The sequence below is a fragment of the Suncus etruscus genome, chromosome 7 (genome assembly GCF_024139225.1).
Source record: "Suncus etruscus isolate mSunEtr1 chromosome 7, mSunEtr1.pri.cur, whole genome shotgun sequence".
Taxonomy (NCBI): domain Eukaryota; kingdom Metazoa; phylum Chordata; class Mammalia; order Eulipotyphla; family Soricidae; genus Suncus; species Suncus etruscus.
Window position 1 is genome coordinate 121,234,713 of NC_064854.1, and position 26,209 is coordinate 121,260,921.

Genomic DNA, 26,209 nt, shown 5'->3' on the forward strand with positions numbered 1-26,209 from the left:
CTGAAGTTTCTGTCCACTTAATCCCTCTCTGCTCAGCAGCTCACTTGGAGCTCAGTGACCTGAGGATAGTGTCAGCCCACATGTGTCACACACTTGGCTTTCCTGAGCCAGTCAGACGTCTAAGTAGGCTCCTAAGCTCCTAAGCTCCTCAGCCTTCCTGCTCTACCCACTTGCTGTACTTGCCCTAACATCACCTCCCTGGTGGCTCAACACACCTTCCTCTCTGTAAACTTCTGTTGTATATGAAGACATCCAAGAAATAAATAAGTTTAGCGAGACAGTTGACAGTCTGTGGAGAGTGGGGAAAGAGATGATTTAAAGACTTCATTTGAATTACCTGATGCAAGCCTCAGCAAACCTGTGTTCACTCTTATCTGTCATCTCTCCAGGAGGAGGAAGATAATTCACAGAGACTTTGCCCTAGCTCTCTTCCCTTCATACACCCCCTTATTGGGGTCACACCTGGCGGCACTCAGGAGTCTCTCCTGGCAGGCTTGGGGGACCATATGGGATGCCAGGGATTGAACCTGGCTATGTCCTGGATCGGCTGTGTGCAAGCCACACTCCCTACCACTGTGCTATAGCTCCGGCCTCACATACACCTCTAAAAAGGGGCCAGAGCAATAGCACAGTAATAGCACAGCAGGTAGGGCATTTGCTGACCCAGGTTTTCTTTTTTTTTTGTTTTTTTTTTCGGGCCACACCCGTTTGATGCTCAGGTGTTACTCCTGGCTAAGCGCTCAGAAATTGCCCCTGGCTTGGGGAAACCATATGGGACGCCTGGGGATCGAACCGCGCTGACCCAGGTTTTATCCCTGGCATACTATATGGTCCCCCGAACCTGCCAGGAGTGATTTCTGAGCGCAGAAACAGAAGTTACCCCAGAGCACTGCTGGGTGTAGCCCCCCACCACCAAATGACTCGCTTAGGCTTGGTTAGCATTACATAGGTACTTTTGTCTGTTACCAACTTCTCCTTCCTCCCATGTTGACTGATACTGAACAATAAATTTTTTTGTTTCTTTTGTTGTTGTTTTTTTCTTTTTTTGGGTCACACCCGGTAGCGCTCAGGGGTTACTCTTGGCTCTACGCTCAGAAATCGCTCCTGGCAGGCTCGAGGACCATATGGGATGCCGGATTCGAACCACCATCCTTCTGCATGCAAGGCAAATGCCTTACCTCCATACTATCTCTCCGGCCCCAACAATAAATATTTTACATGGAGCACAATTGGGCACTCAGTCCGTGAGGCTGGGAGGTGTTACATGGTGTTACACCATGCTTTTATGTGTTATGTCTGTCCTGCTTTCTTAATCCTCACAGCCCTCCTGCTCCAGGTCTGTTCACCCGGGGTTGCACTCTGACACACCTTATTGTTTGGGGAGCAGCAGATGCCAGGGAGGTGAGGAAGTGAGGCCTGGCCCAGGTAGAGGGCAGTTGGGGAGTCGCCCAGGCTTGGATTGCAGCTGAGTCAAGGCCTGAACTTGGAAGTGACGCTCAGAACAACATGCCATGCGTGTCCAGCCGCGTCCAGGGAGAGACACTGTGTCTAGGAACATAAGTGGCCAGGAGGAGTCCTACGCCCAGGGGCAGTCTGTCTCTCCCTGTGGAGTCTGTCCTGCCTTTACAGTCCAGCAAGAGCCCAGCAGAGAGAGAAACAAAGTGGGTTGGCCCAGAGTATATCGGGGTGAAATCTTTGTGGAATTCAGCAATGTTTCAGGGAGATTTAGGGCGCATGAAACTACAGCTTCCTCTGGAACTGAAGGCCCAAGTGGGTGGCCCTATCCAGCTAGCTGGTGCCAAGGCCTCTTGCTGTTCTCCCCACCACCCTGTGCTCCTTTGTGTTTAGGAAGGAAATGTCCAGGGTGGAAGCACTTTTAACTGAAAAAAGGAGACAAAAATAAGTAAAGAATGTACTAAGGACCTGGCAAATAGCCTCTGTTCATTCAGAAAAGCCCCTGTTCCCTGGTGAGGTGGGGCTCCACAGGAGACAAGGGGTGGGCCTGGAGAGAGAGAGAGTACAGTGGATAGGGTCTTGCCTTGCACAGAGCTGACCCTGGTACAATCCTCCACATTGCATATGGTCCCCCGAGCCAAGTCAGGAGTAATTCCTGAATGCAGAGACAGGAGTAACCCATGACCATCTCTGGGTGTGGCCCAAAAGCAAAAAAATAAAAATAAAAATAAATATAAATAAATGGGGATGGAGTGATAGTACAGCAGGTAGGATGTTTGCTTTGCACATGGCTGACCTGAGTTGGATCTCTGGCATCCTGTATGGTCCCCAGAACCTGCTAGGAGTGATTCCTGAGCACAGAGCCAGAGAGTAACACCCAAAACACTGCTGGGTGTGGCTCAAAAACAAAAACAAGGGGCTGGAGCTCTACCACATTGGTAGGGTGTTTGCCTTGCACTTGGTTGACCCAGGATGGACCTGGGTTCAATTTCTGGCATCCCATATGGTCCCCCAAGCCTGCCAAGGGTGATTTATGAGTGCAGAGCCAGGAATACCCCCTGAATGCTGCCGGGTGTGGCCCAAAAAAACAAAGCAAAAACTAAACAAAAACAAAATGAATTTGGGGACCTTCCTTCTCACAGCTCCCTTCAATGGACTGCTCTCCCACTTTCCTGCACACTGCGGACCCTAACCCAGGGTGCTATTTTATCCTTATATTCAAGGAAACCCCACCTGTTATGCAACCTGCCTGTCCCAGCTCCAGTCCTGTCACCTTCCAGAGACCAGAGACAGCTGAGAGTGGGGGGAGGAGAGAGGAGAACGGTCCCCAGGGGTGACTCAGGGCTGAGCCCTCATTTACAGTTTGACCAGCTGCTGCAGTGACCTTGTCACTGCCTCCGAATCCTCAAATAGGGGTTCCCAAATCCACAGCCCTTCTGGCTTCCCCCAAGGAGGCTCCTGGCTCTCTAACCCAGTGGGGTGAGGCAGGAAGGTGACTGCAAGGAGAAAATCAGGGAAGAGTGTTGAAGCTGGAAGCTGAGGAGTAGACGTCAGTTCCCATCTCTGCAATTTATAACTGAGTAGCCAGAAGGAAGCATTTTTTTTTTTTTTTGGTTTTTGGTTTTTGGGCCACACCCAGCGGTGCTCAGGGGTTACTCCTGGCTGTCTGCTCAGAAATAGCTCCTGGCAGGCACGGGGGACCATATGGGACACCAGGATTCGAACCAACCACCTTTGGTCCTGGATCGGCTGCTTGCAAGGCAAACGCCGCTGTGCCCAGAAGGAAGCATTTTATTTATCTAGATGATCTTCAGGATACGTGAAAAGGTGGGAGTTAAGTCTTCAGAAAGCCACAAAGCAGAGACACCAGCATGGCCAAAGAGGTAGTTTAGTGGGTAGGGCATTTACCTTGCTTGCAGCTGAACCAGATTCAATCCCCAGTTCCCTAAACACTACCAGGAGTGATCCCTAAGCACAGAGTCAGGAGTAAGCTCTGAGCATGGCAGGGTGTGATCTAACAATTAAAAAACAAAACAAAAGGGCCCGGAGATTTGCCTTGCAAGCAGCCAATCCAGGACCAAAGGTGGTTGGTTCGAATCCCGGTGTCCCATATGGTCCCCCGTGCCTGCCAGGAGCTATTTCTGAGCAGACAGCCAGGAGTAACCCCTGAGCACCGCCGGGTATGGCCCAAAAAAAAAAAAAAAAAAAAAAAAACAAAGCCTTTCACAGAACCAAAGGTATAGAATAGAGTATCACCTATTTTGGGAACAATAATTTTTTTTGGGGGGGGGCATACCCAGTGGTGCTCAGGGGTTCCTCCTGGCTCTATGCTCAGAAATTGCTCCTGGCAGGCTCGGGGGACCATATGAGATGCCAGAATTCGAACCACCATTGGTCCTGCGTCGGCTGCTTTCGAGACAAATGCCCTACTTCTGTGCTCTCTCTGGGAACAATAATTTTATTCTTTTTTTTCCCTTTCTCTTTTTTCTTGGGGCAGGGGAGAAGGGGTCATACCCAGCAGAACTCAGGCTACTTCCTGAGTACTTCCTGGCTCTGTGATAGGGATCATTCCTGATGAGCTTGTAGGCTCCATGGGGTGCCAGGTATTGAACCTGGATGAGCTGCATGCAAGGGAAATGCCCTTAGGTGTGGCTTCTAAATTAAAGCCTCCCACCAATTAGTTCTGTGGAATGAGAAAGGCATTTCCAATAGATGTCAGCAAACACAAAGGCACGCACGAAAATTGTCCAATTTGATCCTTTGTATTATTATTATCAGATTGGGGCACACCTGTGGTGCTGAGGGATTACTCCTGGCAGGCATTGAGAGACCATATGTGGTGTCAGGAACAGAAGTGGGGTGTGCTGCATGCAAGACAAGACCTAGGGCCAGAGTCTTGTACGGCAATAACCCCAAGCTTGATCCCTCTCACCCCCATATGGTCCCCTGAGCCTGCCAAGAGCAATTTCTGAGAGAAGAGTCAGGAGTAACCAAAGAATGCCACTGGGTATGGCCCCAAAACCAAAGAATAAATAAAAGACAAGCCCTGTTAGAAATTACTATCTCCGGGCCCGGAGAGATAGCACAGTGGCGTTTGCCTTGCAAGCAGCCGATCCAGGACCAAAGGTGGTTGGTTCGAATCCTGGTGTCCCATATGGTCCCCTGTGCCTGCCAGGAGCTATTTCTGAGCAGACAGCCAGGAGTAACCCCTGAGCACCGCCAGGTGTGGCCCAAAAACCAAAAAAAAAAAAAAAGAAAGAAATTACTATCTCCAAGTCCATCCTCCTTTATAGATCCGAGGTCCAGGTTAAGACTTTTGCTCAGGGTCACACAGGTAGGTAGGCACTGTTTTGGGGGACCACACAAGGCAGTGCTCAGGGCTTACTCCTGGTTCTGTGCACAAGGATCACTTCTAGTACAAAAGGCGAAACCATGTGATGCCAGAGATTAAGCTGGATGTCTTTCCACCTGTACTCACTTCAGCCCTAGAATGCTGGCTTTTAATTTATTGATTAGAGCCTGCTATTTGATCAGAACCATCCCACATTGGATAATACGTAAGCATTCAATTCAAAAGTTTGAGCTGAGGGGCCTGAGAGAGAGCATGGAAGTAGGGCATTTGCCTTGCATGCAGAAGGTCTGTGGTTCGGATCCCGGCATTCTATATGGTCCCTCAAGCCTGCCAGGAGCGATTTCTGAGCATAGAGCCAGGAGTAACCCCTGAGTGCTGCCAGGTGTGACCCCCCCCCAAAAAAAAAAAAAAACATGAGCTGGATCCCACTATGTGTCCCACCCTGAATCATCAGTAGCTCAAGGTGGTTGGGTCATGTGTCACTGACATCTCAACCTGAGGTGTGTCCGTCCTTTTTTATTTTATGGCAGAACTCACTCTCAGCCTTCTCTATCTTCTGGAGAAGCCTGTATATTTTCACTTGAATACCTCTATCTTTTCTCCTATTTTCCTAAATAACTATTTTACTTTGAGAAAGAAAGGAAGATAAGGAGGAAGGGAAAGAAGGAAGAAAGAAAAGAAGGAAGGAAGGAAGGAACTCATCAGGAAGCTGAAGGGATAGTTTAAGGATAGGAATGCAAGCTTTGCATGGAGGGGGTCTGAGTTCATTCCCCAGCACTGAACCTACCTCCAGACAGTGAGCCAGGAGTGTCCCCTGAGCATCGCCAAGTAGCTTCAAAAATCAAATTGTGGGACCATGGGTTCTGAACAAGGTGGAATGCTATGCTGTAAAGACCACGTGTGTTAAGCTTCTTTCTCAAGCCTATGTTTCCATTAACACCTCCCTGAGATATCTGGCCATCCCGGGTGCCTATCTGGAAAGGACATGCGGGAGCAGTAGGAAGGTACCCTAGACAACAGCCAATCATTTTAAAAAATCATCAAGCAGCTAGAACCTCCCTTTACTCATTCCCCTTCCTATAATAAAATAGCTTGGGACCTTGGGCGTAGTCATTTCCTCTGGGATACGGCCAGGGATGGTCAGTGTGGGGCTTGTGGCCGACGGAATCAAGTTTTGTTTTGCTTTACTCCAATTGTGTGGTCTCGTCCTTGGACCCCAAGTGTTTATATTTATAAATTATATCCTGCCTATTTGTTTTCCATTTTGGTGCTCTTGCTCTGTGGTATATGAAGCACTGGCAACAATTGCACCAAGAACAGCCAAGCCTCGCATGAACTCGAAGTAGGAAGGATGCTCTGGAATGCAGACTGAAGACAGGATGGCTGAGAGCGCCTAGAGGCCCAGTTCCTCTCGCCTATGGTTCAGGAGAGAAAAACCGAAAAGCAGATGTTGCAGGACACCATCGCCATCTGGCGGCGTATCTGCCACGGCAGCGCCTGGGCCCACAAGTCCCAGGAAGAAGCGAGAACAAAGGCACCAGTGGGTGGAGGCACCAGGAGGGGCCGGCTCTGCAGATCTCCAGAACCCGCGGAGTCAGAAAGCTCTGGACCTCAGAGTGGGTTTTCCAGGGCCTTCAGGCGTCAAGGTTTGGGCCATCTTAGTCATGGAAGGAATCCCTCTCGCTGTCTTGGGCCGGCTGTCGCTCTGGAAGCCTACTTCGTCCCGGCCACGGTTTCTTCCCGTCCCCAAAGGCTCAGCCTTTGTTCGCCAAGGTCATCAATGAGTCACTGACTTTCCGGGGGACTCCCCTTCTGGCCCTCCTCCCTCAGCCTTCTGCTTGTTGCGCTCCCAACCCTGGACCTCTCCTGGCACATATTCATTTTCCTTGATCTAGAATTTTACTTTTTGGGAAAATATTGCAAAATTGGATGGTTAACAGCATAGCAATACGGGACCAGTGAAATGGATGGTACAGGGGTTGAGGTCGTACAAGTGGTCACCAGCACAACACACTGTCGGTCCCTGGAGCACATCAGATGGTGGTTCGTATCCTGGCATCCCAAATAGTCCCCCCAAGCCAGCATCGATTTCTGAGCGCATAGCCAGGAGTAACCCCCGAATGTCACAGGATGTGGCACAAAATAAACCCCCCCCCAAAAAAAAGACAAAAATGGACTCTGGTAGGGATTAAATTTCTTTGGAAATGTTCAAATATCTGGGAGACCAGGATAATAGCTCAAGACTGGAGCTCCTACTTTTCATTAGGTAGTTCAATCTCAGCCCGGCAGAGTCCACAAGCGGTCCCATATCAAGTATTGTAGTAGGGTTCCCCGCAAAACATGCAGAAAATATGTGGGGGCCTGGCTCTGACTTGCCATGCAAAACAGGGTCATGACTTCAATTCCATTTATAATGAAGTCCTTGTGTGGCTTTACTGGTATTTCCATGCACAATCTTTGGTAGTGCTGCCAGATGCGAGTGCCACTTTTGGGACTATATATGTGAGGATAATAGTGACCTCTGGTGGGCACAAGAAAAACAAGTTGGTGAGAGCCCAACTGAATAGGACCAAAAACTAGTGTTCAACCCCGGTGAGCACTGCACTGCGGTCAAGTGTGCAAATACCACAACAGAGGAAGATCTTGTGTGATCCCAGATAATTCCAGTAAGGGAAAAACATCTGGAATAAGGTGCTAGACAAGGGAAGATTCCTGCCTAATATAGATAGCTTTCACTAATGGTAGGATCTTCAAGTTTTCATGCCAGATAAACAACTGTTCAGTAAGGCATGCTAGAGTTTCATACACTTGGACAAAAATTACAAGGAATGGACCGGAGATAGCAGTGCCTTGCATGTGGTATAGATCTGAGTTTGATCCTGGGCATCCCATATGATCCCCTGAGCCTGCCAAGAGTTCTGAGCGCAGAGACAGCAGTAAACCCCCAGCATTGTCCAAAAAACACAAGAAAATGACACAAAACAAAGATTCCATGAAAACTAGACACAAGGGTTCAAGATTGTTTTTATTTTCAAAGTCTGTAGCAGTTGGCTAACAATAACCTAGTACATTTGAAGGCAACTCCACCTCCCTCTTCAGACATTGACCTACAAGACTAGAAACCAAATAAGTCTCAGTATGTGAGGGAGGCCTTCTCTCGCTTCTCCTGTTGCTATTTCACATATACATTTTCTAACAAGATTGTTTTATAGCCAAAGTAACTCAAACCCATAACACATCAACCAGTCATTGCCAGCATCACTGATTCCCTCCCCACCCCGCCAATAGGAAGCCAAGGCAAGAGCTGAGACCGACTCTTGAGTTCAAGATAAACTTGGCTATACCCCAAAGGAGTGAAGATGTTGAGGAGGCTGGTGCCGAAGGGTGGGGGGTGAAAAGGAACCAAGCAGGCCCCTTTAAAATTGATCAAGTCAGCTCTAGCTCCTGGGATAGGAGGTGTTCTTTTGGGACCCCCCACTTCCATGGGATAAGGAGATGCAAGTAGTGATCCATCACCTCCTGCCCCTTGAATTAAAACATGATAAACTCAGAAAGTTTTACCTTCAAGCCACCACGCTACCCGAGAAACATTCTATGTGGTCATCTCCCGCCAGCACCAACTCCCTTTTCATGACCAGGGCTTCCAGCCCCTTCTCCCCACCCTTGGGTGGCCCAGTCGACATGCCTTGATACTCCTTGAGTCATAAAATGACTTTTTTTTTTTTTAAAGTTTAAATAAAAGCTATCAGAGTATCAGAAGACAGTGGATACTTTCCTCCATCACAGCCCCGCCGCCATCCTTAGCCCTCCTCCTCTGATACCTATGCTGCTGTGCTCAACACTGACCTGAGGGTGGCCCAATGGAAGTTGCCTCAAGTACTCTCCTGACTGTGACCCTAAACCAGACAACCCAAGGAACTGGAGCAAGGAAGGGCAAAGGCAACCCTAAATGGTTCTCAATGGCCTGAGGTAGGTCTAGGAGAATTAGCTTATGTCCTATGCCCAAGGCTGAGTTGGGGGGCTTGTTCCCACTGTATCAGTTCTTGGCTTTAAATAGCAGCAGCTATTTAAAGTACTGCAGTACCTCCTGGGGGGCGACAGCATTTTAAACTGACAACTAACTCTCCAGTCTGCCTCTTCACCCCCAATTGTTTTCTTTCTTTTTTTAACAGAGGTAGTACCTGGGATGCTAAAACCCTACCAAGAACGGCAGTATTTTGACCTAAAGCAGTTAAGTAAGTCTCCAGGAGTTCAAAAAATAAAGTGATTGATGTAGTTGAATAAATTAAAGATACGGGTGACCCCACAAAGCTCTTTGCTTCACAGGCTGTCTTTGGTATTCAGCCAGCAGCATTTCGTTGTCACAGCTCCAGTCCCACTCTCCTCCCCTGCCCTCCAGGACAAAAGTCAGTGCTCGGTAAGAAGGCTCTTCCCACTGGGGGATGTGGACTCAGAATATCTTGCTCTGTGCTGTGGCGAGTGAGCTTTGCAGACAGTCCTGATGCAGGGAAGGGTGGCTCATAGGGACGAAGAAACGCAGCTCATGGCTCCAGTCTTGGGAGTGTTGGCAAGTAGATTTAAGGTTTGGAAGCCTTGGGCTTTCTTTCCAAGTGGGAACAGCTGGTCTCTTTGTCAAGTTTCTCTGTAGCAAAAAAGAGGGCTGGACAAGGGAGAGTTCCGCTGCTTCTGCTGCTGGACACTGCCTTCAGAGCTTCTTCAGACGACTGTACATCTCCCTTTTGCTCTTTTCTCCTGCCCAGGTCCGGCTTTTGGTGCGGAATTTCTTTAGGTCTTCTTTAAAGTCCTCATGGTGCATGGGCCGGTAGCTTGGGGGTTCACAGTGAGACTAGAAGACAAGAGGGAGTGTAAGGTCAGGGCATATGCACCTCAGATTCAGCCCACTCTGGGAGAAGCAATGCAAAGCCGGATGGGCCCAAGCCTCTTCCAGTGCAGAGTAAATCAAATCCCTTGACTCCTGGCAAAAACAGCTGACCCTCAGAGTCAACCTCCAAGCTGAACAAGTGGAGAACTGACTGCCCTTGTCAGGTTGTCCATCTTACCTGGCATTTCAGGAAGAACTCTTTATAACCGCCCTTTAGGACATACAACTCGGGGTAGTGGAGTTTGGGGTATTCATTACCAAGTCGATCTCTCTTTCTCACATATCGACACCTATAAAGGAGTAATGCAAAGTTACCTTATCTATCCTGAGAAAGGTGGGGGTAGCAGTAAAAGCAGTGGTCTGGGCCTTCACACATCTTCCCAATTCAAATCATAAGTTCCCGGCTATGTGTATAGATTCCCCACTCTGGTGCAGGGGACAAATTTAGGTGCCACACATTGAGGGCAAATGCTCTATTCACAGGGCCCACATATGTGTGAGCTTTAGGAAATGTTTACAGGCTCTGCTCAAAGATAGACAGTGCTGTCTTGATTTTTTTTTTTTTTAAGCTTTTTGGGTCACACCCAGTGGTGCTCAGGGGTTACTCCTGGCTGTCTGCTCAGAAATAGCTCCTGGCAGGCACGGGGGACCATATGGGACACCGGGATTTGAACCAACCACCTTTGGTCCTGGATCGGCTGCTTGCAAGGCAAACACCGCTGTGCTATCTCTCCGGGCCCTGCTGTCTTGATTTTTTCACTTTTGGGTAGTGTTGAGGGGGTGGCTGCAAGTACTGTAAAGGCTGTACCATCTCTTTGGTCCTATCCCTTCCTCCACCCAAAGCAATCCTCAGATACCACCTGCATCTGCACCCACTTAACTTACAGGCCCTCACACCTAAGAAGATATCTGCCTGAGGATATAGACTTGCAGCATCTGTTTGAATGGAATACTGTAATGTTCTCCATGAACAGTCTCAGCTGATAGGTGGTGCCTTTTCTCTCTCCTTTCCCTCCCTTTTTTGGTTTTTGAGCCACGACAATTAGTGCTCTGGGGTTACTCCTGGTTCTGTGCTCAGAAATCACTCCTGGCAGGCTTGGGGATGGGATACCGGAGATTGAACTGGGGTCTGTCCTGTGTTGCTCATGTGCAAGGCAAATGCACAAATGCACAAGGCAAACGCTGTGCTATTGCTCTGGCCCTGAAGCACTTTCTAATAATCTGCAGTTTACTTACTCTTAAGTCTCCCTTCTGACCACTCTAGAATTTTGTTTTTATGGTCATACCCAGTGCTGCTCAAGAGTGGTCCCTTGGCTGGAGAGATAGCATGTAGGTAGGGTGTTTTTTTTTTTTTTTTTGGTTTTTGGGCCACACCCGGTGACGCTCAGGGGTTACTCCTGGCTATGCGCTCAGAAGTCGCTCCTGGCTTGGGGGACCATATGGGACGCCGGGGGATCGAACCGCGGTCCGTCTCCTAGGCTAGCGCAGGTAAGGCAGGCACCTTACCTCCAGCGCCACCGCCCGGCCCCGTAGGTAGGGTGTTTGCCTTGCATGCTGAAGGACGGTGGTTTGAATCCCAGCACCCCCTATGTTCCCCCCAAGCCTGCCAGGAGTGATTTCTGAGCGTAGAACCAGGAGTAATCCCTGAGCACTGCCGGGTGTGACCCAAAAACAAAAACAAATAAAAAAAAGAGTGGTCCCTAAGCATCAATAGGTGTGGTCCTCCAAAACTGGAAAAAACACTAATATTTCCTAATTATACTTTTATCTATAAAATGTTGGGTTTTTGTTTGTTTTTGGTTTTTTTTTTTTTTTTTTTTTTTTTTTTTTTTTTGGTTTTTGGGCCACACCTGGCGGTGCTCAGGGGTTACTCCTGGCTGTCTGCTCAGAAATAGCTCCTGGCAGGCACGGGGGACCATGTGGGACACCGAGATTCGAACCAATCACCTTTGGTCCTGGATCGGCTGCTTGCAAGGCAATCGCCGCTGTGCTATCTCTCCGGGCCCTATCTATAAAATGTTTTAAAATTCAATCTTAGATGGGGCCGGAGAGATAGCATGGAGGTAAGGCATTTGCCTTGCACGCAGGACAGTGGTTCAAATCCCAGCATTCCATATGGTCCCTCGAGCCTGCCCGGGGCAATTTCTGAGTGTAGAGCCAGGAGTGGCCCCTGAGCACTGCCGGGTGTGACCCAAAAACTTAAAAAAAAAAAGGCAATATAAAGTATACAACCCACCCTTCCTATTAACATGAGTTTATGAAAGTATTTGACAAAAGAACTGATACTTCCATGGCAAGAATCCTTGGGTGACACCTTAGGGACAACACCAGCACCAGACTAGAGGAGCCAAAAGTTCTTGGCATCTTAAATTATTAGGTCAAGCCTATGCTCAAGAAAGCTATTAAACTCTCTCTCTCCCTTCTCAAGAGAAGTTAAAAAAAAAAAAAAAGAGGAGCCTGAAGAGATAGCACAGCGGCATTTGCCTTGCAAGCAGCCGATCCAGGACCAAAGGTGGTTGGTTCGAATCCCGGTGTCCCATATGGTCCCCCATGCCTGCCAGGAGCTATTTCTGAGCAGACAGCCAGGAGTAACCCCTGAGCACCGCTGGGTGTGGCCCAAAAACCAAAAACCAAAATAAAAACAAAAAAAAAGAAAGAAAGCTATTAAGATCTAGTGACGGCTAATTACCTTCACAAAACTGGGTTTTTTCCCTTTGGTTTTTAGGTCACACCGGTGGCACTCAGGGATTACTCCTGACTCTGTGCTCAGAAATCGCTCCCTGCATTCGAACCACTGTCTGTCCTGGACTGGCTTCATGCAAGGCAAAATGCCCTACTGCTGCAGTGCTATTCCTTCTGGCCCCCTGAAAGTTTGTTTTTACATGCCAAGTGTGGGTAAAGCATGGAAATGCTTTGTTGATATGCTCCAGGTTCATTTAGTACCATACCATTTGGTACCATAAAAACCTAAGTTTTTACACAACACTCACATTCGAGGGCCTCGTTCAGAAGAAAACTCGCAGTGGAACATGATGATAACACGCTTCCCATCTGTCGGGGTGATGGGCTTCTTGAGCAAGAAGTCTTCAACCTCTTCTTCCATGTGCAAGTTTACTGCACCCTGTAAAGGCACCAGAGACTTTTGGCACTTGCATGTCTGAGGCTACAATAGTTCTGTGAGAATGATTTGTGGGGGTGGGGGGTGGTTTGGGCCACACCCAGCGGTGCTCAGAGATTACTCCTGGCTATGTGCTCAAAAATAGCTTCTGGCAGGCACGGGGGACCATATGGGACGCTGGGATTCGAATCAATCACCTTAGGTCCTGGATCGGCTGCTTACAAGGAAAACGCCACTGTGCTATCTGATCTTTAAAGAGACAGCTCAAAATCTCTTAACTATTGTGCACTGAGTAGGGTTTGTGAACTTGGGATTTCTTTTTTTTTTTTTGGGCCACACCCGTTTGACGCTCAGGGGTTACTCCTGGCTATGTGCTCAGAAATCGCCCCTGGCTTGGGGGGACCATATGGGACGCCGGGGGATTGAACCGCGGTCCGTTCCTTGGTAGCGCTTACAAGGCAGACACCTTATCTCCAGCGCCACCTTCCCGGCCCCGAACTTGGGATTTCTAAAAGTTGTAAAGTATCAGCAAAAACTAACATATAATTAATTGAGTCTTACCATGTATCTGAGTCCTTTCAGGGCTAAAGGTTAATACATAAAATGGAACTACTCCCTAAAACCTCCTACACCAGGCAGCACAACTACAAACTAACAAATATCACAATGCCTAGAGACCAAAGAGCTCTGTCTTTGCTGCTGCTGGTGGCCCAAGGTAAAAAGAAACAGCACTCATTAGACAGCACTACGCGGAGTTGTTCACAGAACTCTTCCAGTGCTACCAGAAGCCAAATGCCTTATATGTTGGGGTGGTAGAGATCAAATCAGGGTCAGCCTCATGCAAAGCAAAAGTCTTTACCCCTGTAAGGTCACTTCAGCCCCCAATTTCTCCTAATCAGCATGTGAGCAGGTGCCACTTCCCCATGTTTGGTAAAGCAGATACAATTTAAGTTCCTTCGTTGTCACCCCTGAGAATGTTCACTATTGGGGCCGGAGAGATAGCATGGAGGTAGGGCGTTTGCCTTGCATACAGAAGGACAGTGGTTAGAATCCCGGCATCCCATATGGTCCCCCCAAGCCTGCCAGGAGTGATTTCTGAGCGTCGAGCCAGGAGGAACCCGTGAGCACTGCCGGGTGTGACCCAAAAACCAAAAACCAAAAAAAAAAAAAAAAAAAAAAAAGTTCACTAGGAAGCCTTAGTAACAGTAACTTAATACTTTGGGGCTGGAGAGATAGCACAGCAGTAGGATGGACCTGGATTTGATTCCCAGCATGGTTGCCTGAACCTGCTAGGAGCCATTTCAGAGCACAGAGCCAGGAGTAACCCAAGCGCTGCCAGGCATGGCCCCAAAACCAACAAAAACAAAAAAGAATCTTATACCTTGATGTGGCCTCCCTCATATTCATATGGGTATCGGCAGTCAATGATAACGAATTCTTTAATCAGGTTGGCAAACTTGCCATTCAAAACAGATGCCACCTGTGGAAAGAATGCCATGAAAAAAATGAACGGCTGACACGAACATCTAGAGTAAAATATCCCACGTGGCATATTCTAAAAGGATACTTACAATTTCTGGAGAGATATATTTTAAATCTTGATGCTTCCCAGCAACTGTACGAAAGAGATAACCCTTTAAAAAAAGAAAGGGGGGCAAATCTTAAAATTCTCAAATTCAACATTTATTATTGCCTTATAATTAAAATCAGAAGGTATATCATCCTCTTTTTTTTTTGGGGGGGGCCCACACTCTGCGATGTGCTCAAGGGTCACTCCTGGCTTGGGGGACCATATTGGACATCAGCCCCACATCATCATTTTTAGAGGCCAAAGCTAAGCTATCAGTCAGCTAGATAAGAATATAGAAATCTCAAAAAAAAAAATATATATATATATAGAAATCTCTAGATAATTTTCATGATTGGCTCCTGGGGCTCCAGAGGGGCATCACCCCTCAAATAACTTTTTTTTTTTTTTTTTGGTTTTTGGGCCACACCAGTGGTGCTCAGGGGTTACTCCTGGCTATCTGCTCAGAAATAGCTCCTGGCAGGCTCGGGGGACCATATGGGATGCTGGGATTCGAACCAATCACCTTTGGTCGTGGATTGGCTGCTTGCAAGGCAAATGCTGCTGTGCTATCTCTCTGGCCCCACTTTTATTTTTGGTTTTCAGGCCACACCTGGCGGTGCTCAGGGGTTACATGAAATGGCAAACCCAGGTCTGTCCCAGGCCAGCTGCATGCAAAGTGAATGCCCTACCACTGTTCTATCACACTTAGCCCCTCAAATGACATTTTAATTGGACAATGAAGAAATTTAATCTCGGGGCCAGAGAGATAGCATGGAGGTAAGGTGTTTGCCTTTCATGCAGGAGGTCATCTGTTCGAATCCCGGTGTCCCATAGGTCCCCCGTCCCTGCCAGGAGCAATTTCCGAGCCTGGAGCCAGGAATAACCCCTGAGCACCGCCGGGTGTGACCCAAAAACCACAAAAAAAAAAAAAAAAAAAAAAAAAAAAAAAAAAAAAAAAGGACAAGAAATTTAATCTCAACCCAGATATTCTAAAATAAATACTGAAAACAATTTCTTTTTCTTCAAGATAGAAGAAAGGAGGAAGAGAGGAAGAAGGGACCATAGATGATATTTTGATTCTACAGAACTCTTTCTCCTGTGGGTTGAGGTGGGTGGGTTTGTACCATATCTAGCAGTACCCAGGACCTGGTTTAAGTGCTTACTTTCTCTTAGTGGTTTAGGTGTTAAACTTAGCCTCCTGCAGGCAAATCACACTTTCTCTCCTGGCTTGCATTATGTACTGATTTTATAAATAGAAGTTAATTCCATGAGAGCCTGGTTTCTGGCTTTATATATGAAACCTCTGATCAGCAAACTACCATGTCAACAATCACAAAGACCAAGGCACACCTTAGTCATGAAACATTTCCGTAGTCAAGGATATAATGATTATATATATATATATAATGATATAATGAAGGCTGAGGAGTCAGTCAAAGCAGTATTACTTGTACATGCTTCCTTTCTTTTTTTCTTGAGCTCAACTGGAGGTGTTCAGAGTTTATTCCTTTCTTTACTCAGCCTTACCCACTGTACCATCTCTTGGCATCCCATGCTTTCTTTTTTGAGGTGCTGAAGATGTCATGCATTCAAGGAATGTGCTCGATTGTTGAGCAATATCCCAGGCCCTACTTGCACCTGCTTTCAATTACCTTGGAGAAGTCTCCTATAAGGTCCCTTGGGTCATTATCCAAAATGTTCTCAATAGTCCCTTTTGGAGAAAATGCCAGGGATAAAGACGGAAGAAGACTCTGCTGCAACAACAACAAAGAGAATGAGATCAGTGCTTTGAACATGACTTGCAAATATCCATCTGGAATATGGGGAGTTGAGTGATAGCAGGTAGATTTGCATGTGGCTGACCTGGGTTAGATTCCCAGCACCCTATATGGTCCTCCAAGCCTGCCGGGAGTAACCCAAGTGTGGCCCAAAAACAAACAAACGAACAACACAACGAAAGCAGTCTGGAAAGGACTACAGAGCTAGTACACTAGATAAGAGCATTTGCCTTGCACTCAGCTCTGAATAGCAGGTAGGGGAGATAAGAGACGCAGAGCCGTGGTGCGATAATATACAAGTAAGTCACTTGACATTGCATGCAGCCAACTTTTTGATTCGATCCAGTCACCGCACATTGTCTCCTGAGCACAGAACTGGGAATAAAACCAGAGCACTGAGGTGTGGTCCAGAACCAAACAAAAAAGTATGCTTTGCATGTAACAGTCTTGTAGTTGATTGAAAAACCCCCCAGGAGCACTAAGCTGGATGCCCCTGACACCACAAAAACAAAACTCATAAGCCATAATAAATTGGGATGGTTTAACAAAGATTTTATTTATTTATTTAATTGTTGGGCCATGTCTGGTGGCACTTGGGTTATTTCTGGTTTTGTACAGAACTCTATGGGATACCAGCAATCAAACCCAAGTCAGCCACATACAAGGCAAGTGTCCTTACCATTGCTAACTCTTCAGCCCAATTAGGATTTTAAATTTTAAATTTTTGTTTGCTTGCTTTTAGGGCCACACCCGGTGACACTCAGGGGATCGAAGCATGGTTCGTCCTAGGCTAGCACGCGCTATGTTACGCTAGCTATGCCCTGTGCCACCGCCCCGGCCCCGATTTTAAAACAATAATCATAAAAATGTCTCCATAAGGGGCTGAACCCATGGCACAGTAGTAGGGTATTTGCCTTGCAGGTGCCTACCAGGGGCAATTTCTGAGCGTAGATCCAGGAGTAACCTGAGTGCTGCTGGGTGTGACCCAAAAAAAACAAAAACAAAAACAAAAAAGTTTCTATAAAGTTATCAGTGATGGCACAGCAGTAGGGCGACCCGGGATGGACCAGGATTTGTCCTGATATCCCATATGGTCCCCTGAGTCTGATCACAGAGCCAGGAGTTACTGGGTGTGACATGAAAAACAAAAACAAAGAGTTTATTCAAAAACAAAAAAGGGGAGGGGTTGGATCATTGTCCTCCAGCCAAAAACAAACAAACAAAACAACACCTGCAAAACTAACCTCTTGGGTTTTCTCTGGACTAACAGCCTCTTCGGGTCTGGCCCCAGTCACACTCCTCCTCCGCTTTGGATTTCCAGGTGGAGATTCCTCTTGAGATCGTTCTGATCTTTTCAGCATTGATCGTGCAGTGGAGCTATATATGGAAGGGGAGTCAAACAGATTGCTTCGATTGCCCTTAAGAGGAAAGAGGGAGAAAAAGACCCCTTTTAATTAAAACCTTACTCAATCACCATGCAGCTATCCAATTAGATTCCCATGGTACATCTCTAGGTGATTTCTAGACAGACCCAGAATTAAGCCCTGAGCATTCTGGGCATGCCCCCTCCCCTCTCCAGCATGAACCATAGTCCCTGAGCTAGCTCTATGGCATCTTTTTATTTATTTAGGGTCACACCTGGCAGTGCTCAGAAATCGCTCCTGAAGGCTTGGGGGACCATATGGGATGCTGGGAATCAAAATGGGGTCAATATTAGGCTGGCTGCATGCAAGGCAAATGCCCTACTGCTGTGCTATAGCCCTGGCCCATCTTTTTATTTATTTTTATTTTTTTGTTTTTGGGTCACACCCTGCAGCGCTCAGGAGCTCCATATGGGATGCCGGGATTTGAACCACCATTCTTCTGTCCGGAAGGCAGACACCTTACCTCCAGGCTATCTCTCCGGAATTAAAAATAAGATTAAAAAAAAGATTTTTGGGCCACACCCAGTGATGCTCAGGGGTTACTCCTGGCTATGCTTTCAGAAATTGCTCCTGGCTTGGGGGACCACCATATGGGACGCTGGGGGACCCAACCAAGGTCCGTCCTAAGTTAACGTGTGCAAGACAAACTTCCTAGGCTTGCGCCATGGCTCAGGGTCCTGAAATGGAAAGCATGCTTAAAGTGCCCTCATTTGGGGCTAGAGAAAATGGTAAGATGCTTGCAATGCATGTAGCTGCCTCAGATTAGATCCTCAGCATCCTAAATGACAGGGGTGGCGAACGAGTTCAACACAAAGAGCCAAAATCTTAAACTGTGAGTCAGAGAGCCACACCACGCAGTGACCTGCCAAAACAGACACTCACACAAAAGCATATAATTTTAATAATAATCTATTAAACACATATTGCATTTTGCCATTTTGAGTGAGGGTAAAAATCCTGCAGTGATGGTGAGGGTGTGCTATGTCCTCCATACTAAGAACTAACGGCAAGATGTGACACAACATATGACACATGGGTCCGTGTCTCTCCCCCCCTCGCTGGCCCATGCAGTTGTTTCTGAGGGATGGGATATGGGATGACACAGCCTGGGGGCAGGACTACATACTCGGAGATCTCTTCTCAGAAGCAGCATAACAAAATCCAAACTTGGCAAAGAGCCACAGTATACAAAATAATAAGAGGCAAAGAACAGTAATCATTTTGGGCGGGAGCCGCATGCAGCTAGAGAGCTAAGGGTTCGCCACCCCTGCTATATGATCTCCTGAACATCTCCAGGAGTAATTCCTGAGTGCAGAGTTAAGATTAAGCCCTGAGCACACCAGTTGGGCCCCAAAAGACAAAATAAACAGAAGGTCCTCATCTTTATTTTTGGTTTGGGGGCCACACTTAGAGCTTAGAAGTTATTCCTGGCTCTGTGCTAAGAAATTGCTCCTGGCAGGTTCAGGGGACCAAATGGGATGCCAGGGATTAAACCCAGGTCCATCCTGGGTCGGCAGCATGAAGACAAATGCCCTACCGCTGTGCTATCTCTCTGGTCCAATTTATTTATTTACTTACTTGGTTTTTGGGTCACACCTGGCAGCGCTCAGGGTTTACTCCTGGCAGGCTAGAGGGACCATATGGGATGCCAGGAAAGGAGTGGGAGTCTAACTGGGGTTGGCAGCGTGCAAGGCAAACGGCTTCCCGCTGTGCTATCATCGCTCTGATGCCAATAGTGATGTTCTTAAAAAATAATTTTAAAAATCAGACAATTATTTCCCATATGCAACATACTATAAACCCTGTGCACCACTAGATGCAGCCACCAAACAAAATGCTTTTTGGATTTTAATGAAAAAGATTAATTTTTCTTCAATCGAAGACTTTCTGACTCTCTCTGTGTATGCATGTATGTATGTATTTTTGGGGAAGGTTACACCTGGTGGCGCTCAGGGGTTAACTCTTGGCTCTGCACTCAAAAGTCCCTCCTGGCAGGCTCGGGGGACCATATTGGATGCCGGGATTCGAAACAGGGTCCGTCCTGTGTTGGCTGTGTGCAAGGCAAACACCTTACAACTGTGCTATTGCTCCAGCTCTAGCCATTTTTTTTCACCCAATAGTCTCTACTCACAATTGTTGAAAGTAAAATTCAGAAGACCAATAAAGTTTTTATTCCACTTATTTATTGGTGAAAGGGGGCCACAGAGATAGTTTATGCCCTCATATATCTCAGGCAAATGTTCTACCACTACTGACTACACCCTGATCCAACATGTCCCTTTTTATGGGTTCTGAGTCAAAAGTCAGCCTCAGGATAAATTGTACCACCAAACTCTTTTCACTCCTATTATGAGGGCAAAAGGGTCTTCTTTCTTTTTTCGGCTACACCCAGCAGTGCTCAGGGGACCCTATGTGATGGAGGGAATCAGGTAAAACACCCTATCATTGTGCTATACTATCTCTCTAGCCACAAAAGGGTTTGTTTTTAATATTTTGGACCATACCTGGCGGTACTCAGAAATCACTCCTGGCAGGCTCAGGGGGCCACATGGGATGTCAGGAATTGAACCCAGGTCCATCCTGGGTCGGCTGCTTGCAAGGCAAACACCCTACCACTGTGCCATCTATCTCTCTTGGGCTTGTTTTTTTTTTTTTTTTTTTTTTTTGGTTTTTGGGTCACACCCGGCAGTGTGTTACTCCTGGCTCTACACTCAGAAATCGCTCCTGGCAGGCTCGGGGGACCATATAGGATGCCGGAAGTCCTTCTGCATGCAAGGCAAATGCCCTATCTCCATGCTATCTCTCCAGCCTCTGGGCTTGTTTTAAATTTAATCTCGTCCATTATACCAGGCAGGCAATTCCTTTAAGGCTTCATCCTCTTGACACCAGGAACAACTTACGAGATTTGTAGCTCTCCTCATGACAAGAGGAGCTGTCCAGAGGCTTGACATACATGATTGGGTCTCTTCCTCATTCTAAAAAGAAAAAGAGCAATTTAAAGATCCAGTACGTAAACAACCTAGGGAGAAGGCTCAAAAAGGCTGGAGTGCATGCTCTGCCATGTGAGAGCCCCAGTGTCAACCCCTGCAATCTATGGTTGCCTGAGAACCGGTGGAATAGCTTCAAAGCACTGCTGCATATGTGACCGCTGTCCCCAACACTACAGATTCAATGGAGGGCCTGCAGAAATGGTACAGTGGCATAGGTATATGCATTACTGGTTCATCCTAACAAATTCAAATGCCCAATTTCTGGCACTTAGAAAAGAAATCTGGCTTCTGTCAAGAATCGCTCAGAAGGTACAACCTGTAGTGAGCAGTATAATAAATTGTGTGCTTCAGCTAAAACTGACCACTTGAAAGCATGTGCGCAACTCATTCAATTTAAAACCAGAAGAATCACAATTAATCATAAAGGTATCTGAACACAGGTTCATTTAGCATTTTTTTTTTTTGTTGTTTTTGGGCCACACTCGGCAGTGCTCAGGGGTTACTCCTGGCTGTCTGCTCAGAAATAGCTCCTGGCAGGCACGAGGGACCATATGGGACACCGGGATTCGAACCAACCACCTTTGGTCCTGGATCAGCTGCTTGCAAGGCAAACACCGCTGTGCTATCTCTCCAGGCCGGGTCATTTAGCATTTCTTGACCATAGGTGAGGAGATATCCTTTGCTTTTTTGTTTTGTTTTGGGGGGGGCCACACCCCAGTGCTCAGGGGTTTTTCCTGGCTCCGTGCTCAGAAATCGCTCCTGGCAGGCACGGGGGACCATATGGGACGCCAGGATTCAAACCAATGACTTTCTTTCTTTTTTTTTTTTTTTTTGGTGGTTTTTGGGTCACACCGGCAGTGCTCAGGGGTTATTCCTGGCTCCAGGCTCAGAAATTGCTCCTGGCAGGCACGGGGGACCATATGGGGCTCCGGGATTCGAACCGATGACCTCCTGCATGAAAGGCAAATGCCTTACCTCCATGCTATCTCTCCGGCCCCAATGACTTTCTGCATGAAAGGTAAACACCTTACCCCCATGCTATCTCTCCGGCCCCGAGGAGATATCCTTAATCCTTTCAGTTCAATATTATATGGCAACCAGTGCTCCACTATTCTTGTTTCATGATTCTTTTTTTTTTCTGGTTTGTGGGTCACACGAGCTCAGAACACCATATGGGATGCTGGGATTTGAACTACCCACTGTGTGCAAGGCTGTGTGCAAGGCAAATGCCCTACCGCTGTTCTATCTCTCCAGCCCCTATCACTGTTCTTTTAAACCTTAACGGGGTTTAACTACACTAAAATCAGAGCCTTTGTAAATTCTCATTAAATGAGCATAAACAGTTAAACAGGGAATTGCTGACTTTCTCAAATTTCCAGGTTTATTAGTGGAATAGCAATGCATATACCCTCATCTACCTCCCACTATTCCCACTACCTTTAGATTCTCTCCTTCAAGAAGATCCATGAAGCCGTCATCTTCATCTGATAAAGTGGCAGTTACAGGTGATTGGGGCATGAAATGAGGACTAACATTCCCGGGTTCACCGTCTCTTTCATTTGAGGAAAACTACAAGACAGAAAACATGGTTTGTTAAATAATCAGGTTTGATTTCTGTGGATGTGTCCAGCAACTTTGCAAGAAGTTAACACCTTAACTACGAGTAAAGAAAGGTGAATCCTAAGGTTATAGATTACTTAACGTTCACATGCTGTCCTGAATCAGGCCTCAAAAGGATTGCCCTTCAGAGAACTGAGGTGCAATTCACCTTAGTGGAGTCTGTGGATAGTCTCTTCTAAGAACAAGGTTTACTTTTATTAGACTGTAATGGGTGGACAGGGATTGGTTCCAGGATTACCTATTAACATGAGGATTGGCGAATGAAAAGGTGTCAATGGAGACCACAATGGCCCAGAAATTACTTACTTAACTCTAGCTCTGACAGAGGGGGAAAGAAAAAGGGTGCTTTGGTTCTAAAAATATCTATCCTAGTTTTTAGATTTGGAAGTTAAATAAAAACTCTTCAATCTTATTTATTTTGATTTTTTTAGCCATATCCAGTGCTTGGGGGAATAATATGTACTGGGTATCAAATCCTGGTTGGCAGCATGTAAAGCAAGCACCCTCTACCTCCTATACTCTATTTCTGACTCACCTGTTCAAGGGTTTTTGTTGTTATTGTCTGTTTATTGGCAATGTTCAGAGTTACTCTTGGTTACTTCTCAGGGGTTATTCCTGCACTCAGAAATTATTCCTGAGACCGGAAAGATAGCACAGCCATAGAGTGTTTGCCTTGCACAGGGCTGACCCGGGACAGACTTGGGTTAGTTTCCTGGTATCCCATTTGGTCCCCCTAGCCTGCCAGTAGTGATGATTTCTGAACGCAGAGCCAGAAGGGCCACTGGGTGTGGCCAAAAAACAAAAAAATTATTCCTGGCAGGGCATGGGGGACAATATGGGGCTCCAATAATCAAACTAAGACTGCATGCAAAGCAAATGCCCTACCCTCTGTGCTATTTATTACTCTGGCTTCCCAGCTGTTCAGTTTTAAATGGAATTATTGTGTGCTGGACTATTATGATATATATACATATAAAATCCACCATATAACTTAAAATATATTAAACACAATTATTTTCCTGTATTTGCCAACTCAAACTTTGTTTAAGACAGCTTATCGTTCAGAGAATGTTCCCCAGACATATAACCAATTAATCTTTGATAAAGGGACAAGAAATGCAAACTGGAGCAAGGAAAGTCTCTTCAACAAATGGTGTTGGGACAACTGGTCAGCCACATGCAAAAAAGTGAACTCGGACCTCCATCTTACACCATTGCACAAAGTTCAAATCCAAATGACATTGATATCAAGACCTAGAACCATAAACTATATAGAAGAACATATAGGTAAAACACTCCATCACATTAAGACCAAAGGAGGAAAGAGCACTGCCCAAACAAGTGGAAGTGGAAATAAACTGATGGAACTATTTTTTTTGTGTGTGTGTGGTTTTTGGGTCACACTCGGCAGTGCTCAGGGGTTACTCCTGGCTCCAGGCACAGGGGACCATATGGGACGCAGGGATTCGAACCGATGACCTCCTGCATGAAAGGCAAATGCCTTACCTCCATGCTATCTCTCCGGTCCCTGATGGAACTATATTAAGCTGAGAAGCTTCTGCACCTCAAAGGAAATAGTGATGAGGATACAAAGCCACACACAGAATGGGAGAAACTATTCCCTGAATACCCATCTGATAAGGGGCTAGTATCTAAAATATACAATGTTCTGACAGAGCTCCCATATGATCCAGCAATACCACTCCTAGGGATATATACCCTAGGAACACAAAACACAACACAAAAATGCCTTCTGCACACCAATATTCATTGCAGCGCTATTTACAATAGCCAGAATCTGGAAACAACCCAGATGCCCGGCAACAGACGAGTGGCTAAAGAAACTGTGGTACATATACACAATGGAATACTATGCAGCCATCAGAAGAGATGAGGTGATGAAATTTTCCTATACATGGATGGACATGAAATCTATTATGCTGAGCGAGGATACAGACACAGAATAGCCTCTCTCATCTATGGGTTTTAAGAAAAGTAAAAAACATTATTGTAATAATACATAGACACAATAGAGATGAGGGCTGGAAGGTCCAACCCATGATACGAAGCTTGCCACAAAGAGTGATGAGTTGTTGGAAAATGACTACACCGACAACTACCATGACAATGGTCGTGAGTGAGTGAAATAAAATGCCTGTCTTGAATGCAAGCAAGGGGTGAGGGAGGAGGGAAATGGAGGGCATTTAAAAAATTCAACTCAGGGCTAGAGAGACAGCATGGAGGTAGTGCGTTTGCCTTGCAAGCAGAAGAAAGGTGGTTTGAATCTCGGCATCCCATATGGTCCCCCGAGCTTGCCAGGAGCGATTTCTGAGCGTAGAGCCAGAAGTAATGCCTGAGCGCTGCAGGGTATGATCCAAAAACAAAACAAAACAAAAATTCAACTCAGTATTTTCACATTAACAAACTTTTTGCTCCTGCTCAATTGTTTTTTTTAATCATTAAATGATTAATAGAATATCTTTTTTAAGCAAGGAAGTTCAGTGTTTCTTCCCTTAAAAAAAGTGGTGGCACAGTTGACCTAGGAGACAGACTGCGGTTTGATCCCTGGTGTCCCATATGGTCCCCCAAGCCAGGAGTGATTTCTGAGCGCATAGCCAGGAGTAACCCCAGAGCATCACCACGTGTGGCCCCCACCAAAAAAAAAATAAATAAATAACAATAACAACAGCGAATACTTCATTGGTAATCTATTTTGGGGGGGGGGTTACTTGGGGGGGCTGGGTCACACCAGGCAGTGTTCAGGGGTTACTCTTGGCTCTACACTCAGAAATTGCTCCTGGGGGGATGGGGGGAACCATATGTGATGCCAGGAATCAAACCATCATAAGTCCTGAATCAGCTGCAAGCAAGGCAAACGCCCTACCACTGTGCTACAGATCTGGCCCCTTCATTAGTAATATTGTTTTTATTAGAAAAGAAATCCTGGGGCTGGAGCGGTGGCGCAGCGGTAGGGTGTTTATCTTGCATGCGGCTGACGTAGGACGGATTGCAATTTGATTCCCAGGGGTCCCATATGGTCCCCCCTGAGCTAGGAGCAATTTCTGAGTGCATAGCCAGGAGTAACCCCTGAGTGTCACTGTGTGTGGCCCAAAAACAAGACAAAACAAAACAAAAAGAAATCCCTATTATAAAATCCATAATACTGAATACCAAAATATGTAGGAAAAACACATAATGTATTATAGTACAACAGGTACTTGAACATTTAGCCAACTAAGGTCCACTCAATCCCTGGAATCATAAATGGCCCCCCTGAGCTCCACCAAGAATGATCCTTACCATGCTGATAGATGTGGTCTCCCCAAAACAGAAATTCTCCAGGTGTGATTAAAATCTTGGTATTCTATTTACCTACTTCTTTTGGCAAACCATCCAACTTTTCTGACTATATTTTCTACCACTGTAAAATGGGGTACCTCCATCTAACTCATACTTAGATTAAAAACAATATACATAAAAGAGTTCTATGCAAATGCTAGACAGAAAAGCAACACTGGTTGGACCTGAACTACAAGCCACAAACAAACAAGACTTGGAAAGCTGAAGTCTCAAATACAAGTTCCTAGGAAATACTGGAAACTAGTATGACCACTCTGCTTAAGATGGGTCTCTAGTTTGCAACTACCGAAACAGCAGTAGGAAATTTCAGAAATAAAAGACAATCTGCAAATGGCCCTAGCTAGTTCATATTAGATTTCATAACTACTATCAATCAACAACCTTTGGAAGAACCAAGCCATATTGAACAAAATAACTCTAGGGCCAGAGCAATAGTTGGTAGGGGTGTTTGTCTTGCACATGGCTGACCTAGGTTCAATCCCTGGCATCTCATATGTTCCCCAGAGCCCGCCAGGAGTGATTCCTGAGCTCAGAGCAAGAAGCAACCCACCACTGGGTGTGCACCTCAATGCAAACAAACAAACAAAAAACAACTCTTGGAAGCATCTCTTGTACTAAGGATAAATGGAATGAGACAAGTTTGTTTTGGTTTTGGTTTTA

At 46.3% G+C, this 26,209-nt stretch overlaps 1 protein-coding gene across 2 annotated transcripts in view; it reads right to left on the bottom strand.

The window, feature by feature from the left end:
- Positions 1-9,512: 9,512 nt before the first annotated feature.
- CDC25A (cell division cycle 25A) overlaps positions 9,513-26,209 on the bottom strand; it is a 35,237-nt gene continuing 18,540 nt past the window's right edge. For both annotated transcript variants that reach the window (XM_049777373.1, XM_049777372.1), the window contains 9 exons: positions 22,007-22,138; positions 20,480-20,554; positions 17,400-17,573; positions 16,030-16,128; positions 14,379-14,441; positions 14,189-14,287; positions 12,680-12,810; positions 9,868-9,979; positions 9,513-9,653 (listed from right to left, as the gene is read on the bottom strand). In XM_049777373.1, coding sequence (XP_049633330.1) covers positions 9,513-9,653; positions 9,868-9,979; positions 12,680-12,810; positions 14,189-14,287; positions 14,379-14,441; positions 16,030-16,128; positions 17,400-17,573; positions 20,480-20,554; positions 22,007-22,138 — 1,026 coding nt within the window. The remainder of the gene's footprint in view (positions 9,654-9,867; positions 9,980-12,679; positions 12,811-14,188; positions 14,288-14,378; positions 14,442-16,029; positions 16,129-17,399; positions 17,574-20,479; positions 20,555-22,006; positions 22,139-26,209) is intronic.